This window comes from Sinocyclocheilus anshuiensis, unplaced genomic scaffold (genome assembly GCF_001515605.1).
Source record: "Sinocyclocheilus anshuiensis isolate Anshui unplaced genomic scaffold, SAMN03320099.WGS_v1.1 scaffold2218, whole genome shotgun sequence".
NCBI classification, from domain to species: domain Eukaryota; kingdom Metazoa; phylum Chordata; class Actinopteri; order Cypriniformes; family Cyprinidae; genus Sinocyclocheilus; species Sinocyclocheilus anshuiensis.
The window spans coordinates 30,830-31,907 of record NW_015558568.1 but is presented as its reverse complement, the minus strand read 5'-3'; the positions used below and the strand labels follow the sequence as shown (position 1 = coordinate 31,907).

General features: G+C 38.2%; 1 protein-coding gene across 1 annotated transcript in view; it reads right to left on the bottom strand.

The window, feature by feature from the left end:
• Positions 1-1,078, bottom strand: part of LOC107679505 (stromelysin-1-like) — a 13,892-nt gene extending 12,814 nt beyond the window's left edge. Inside the window, exons 1-2 of the mRNA XM_016475073.1 lie at positions 971-1,078; positions 629-876 (exon numbers count right to left, since the gene is read on the bottom strand). Coding sequence (XP_016330559.1) covers positions 629-789 — 161 coding nt within the window. The 5' untranslated portion in view covers positions 790-876; positions 971-1,078. The remainder of the gene's footprint in view (positions 1-628; positions 877-970) is intronic.

The following is a 1,078-nucleotide window of genomic DNA, read 5'->3' as shown; positions in this document are numbered from 1 at the left end:
GGCAATACTTTTATATAGAAGGTGCACAGTGTCATTCACACAAACACTAAACCCCATCATGGTGACAATATGCAATAACCATTAATTTAACAACATTAGATGTAAGATTAAACCCTAATGTACACAACTGATACGAAAAAAACAAAGAAAAAACATCAAATATGAAGCGTCATGCAGGGAATTCTGGGAGAGTCAGTTTACAGTTTTTCACTGGAAATTATACAATGACTTTTTCTTTTTCACTTCCAAAAACCGTATTTTTAACAGTATTTACTGTAAAATTACATTAAATGTAATTACATTTTATTCACCGAATATAGTATGGAAACTAACTGTTAACAGGTTTTTACTGTAGCATTTTTACAGTCTTTTACTGTTAAAATCACAATTTTTTTACAGTGTATTTGATTATGACCTCGAAGGTCACAATCGGAAGCTGTTAGCCCTGGCCGGCCCGTTTAGCCCTTGTTTGCGCAGTGGAAAATGCGGCTAATAATTTATCACTGGCATATAGCTGAACAAATCAAACAAATGTGAACGGGTGTCCGGCCATGAAAAGCACCATAGTCTGTATCTGCTTCTTACACTCTTTTGTGTGTGAGACCAAGAGAACTGCTATTACACACACCTGTAGGTGAGCTTGTTGGTCTGCCATTTGGGTTTGCCTCCAAATGTGGAGTACGCAGCAACATCTGGAACTCCACAGCGGGGCTTCTTCATCATCTCCATTGTTTCTTTGTCCAGCTTTCCAGAGACCTTAAGCCTGAAAAACTTCTGCATCTCCTTCATCTTCTCAGTCAGTGGACTGGCCTCTCTTCAGAAGGCAGTTGTTTCATCTGTCATATCTGTTAGATTGTAGAAGCTCTTCAGGTAATGCTAAAGGTGGAATTATTAGAGAAATTATGAGCAACAACAAACAAAACATGCATATGCATATATATATATATATATATATATATATATAACATACCGCTGCAGTGGCTTCATCTTTGTCAGCGGGCTTTCAAATCGGTCCAGCGTGAATAACAAGCACCAAGCTTGCAAGAAAACTCAGCTGGTGGTGAATCCCCATGCTGAG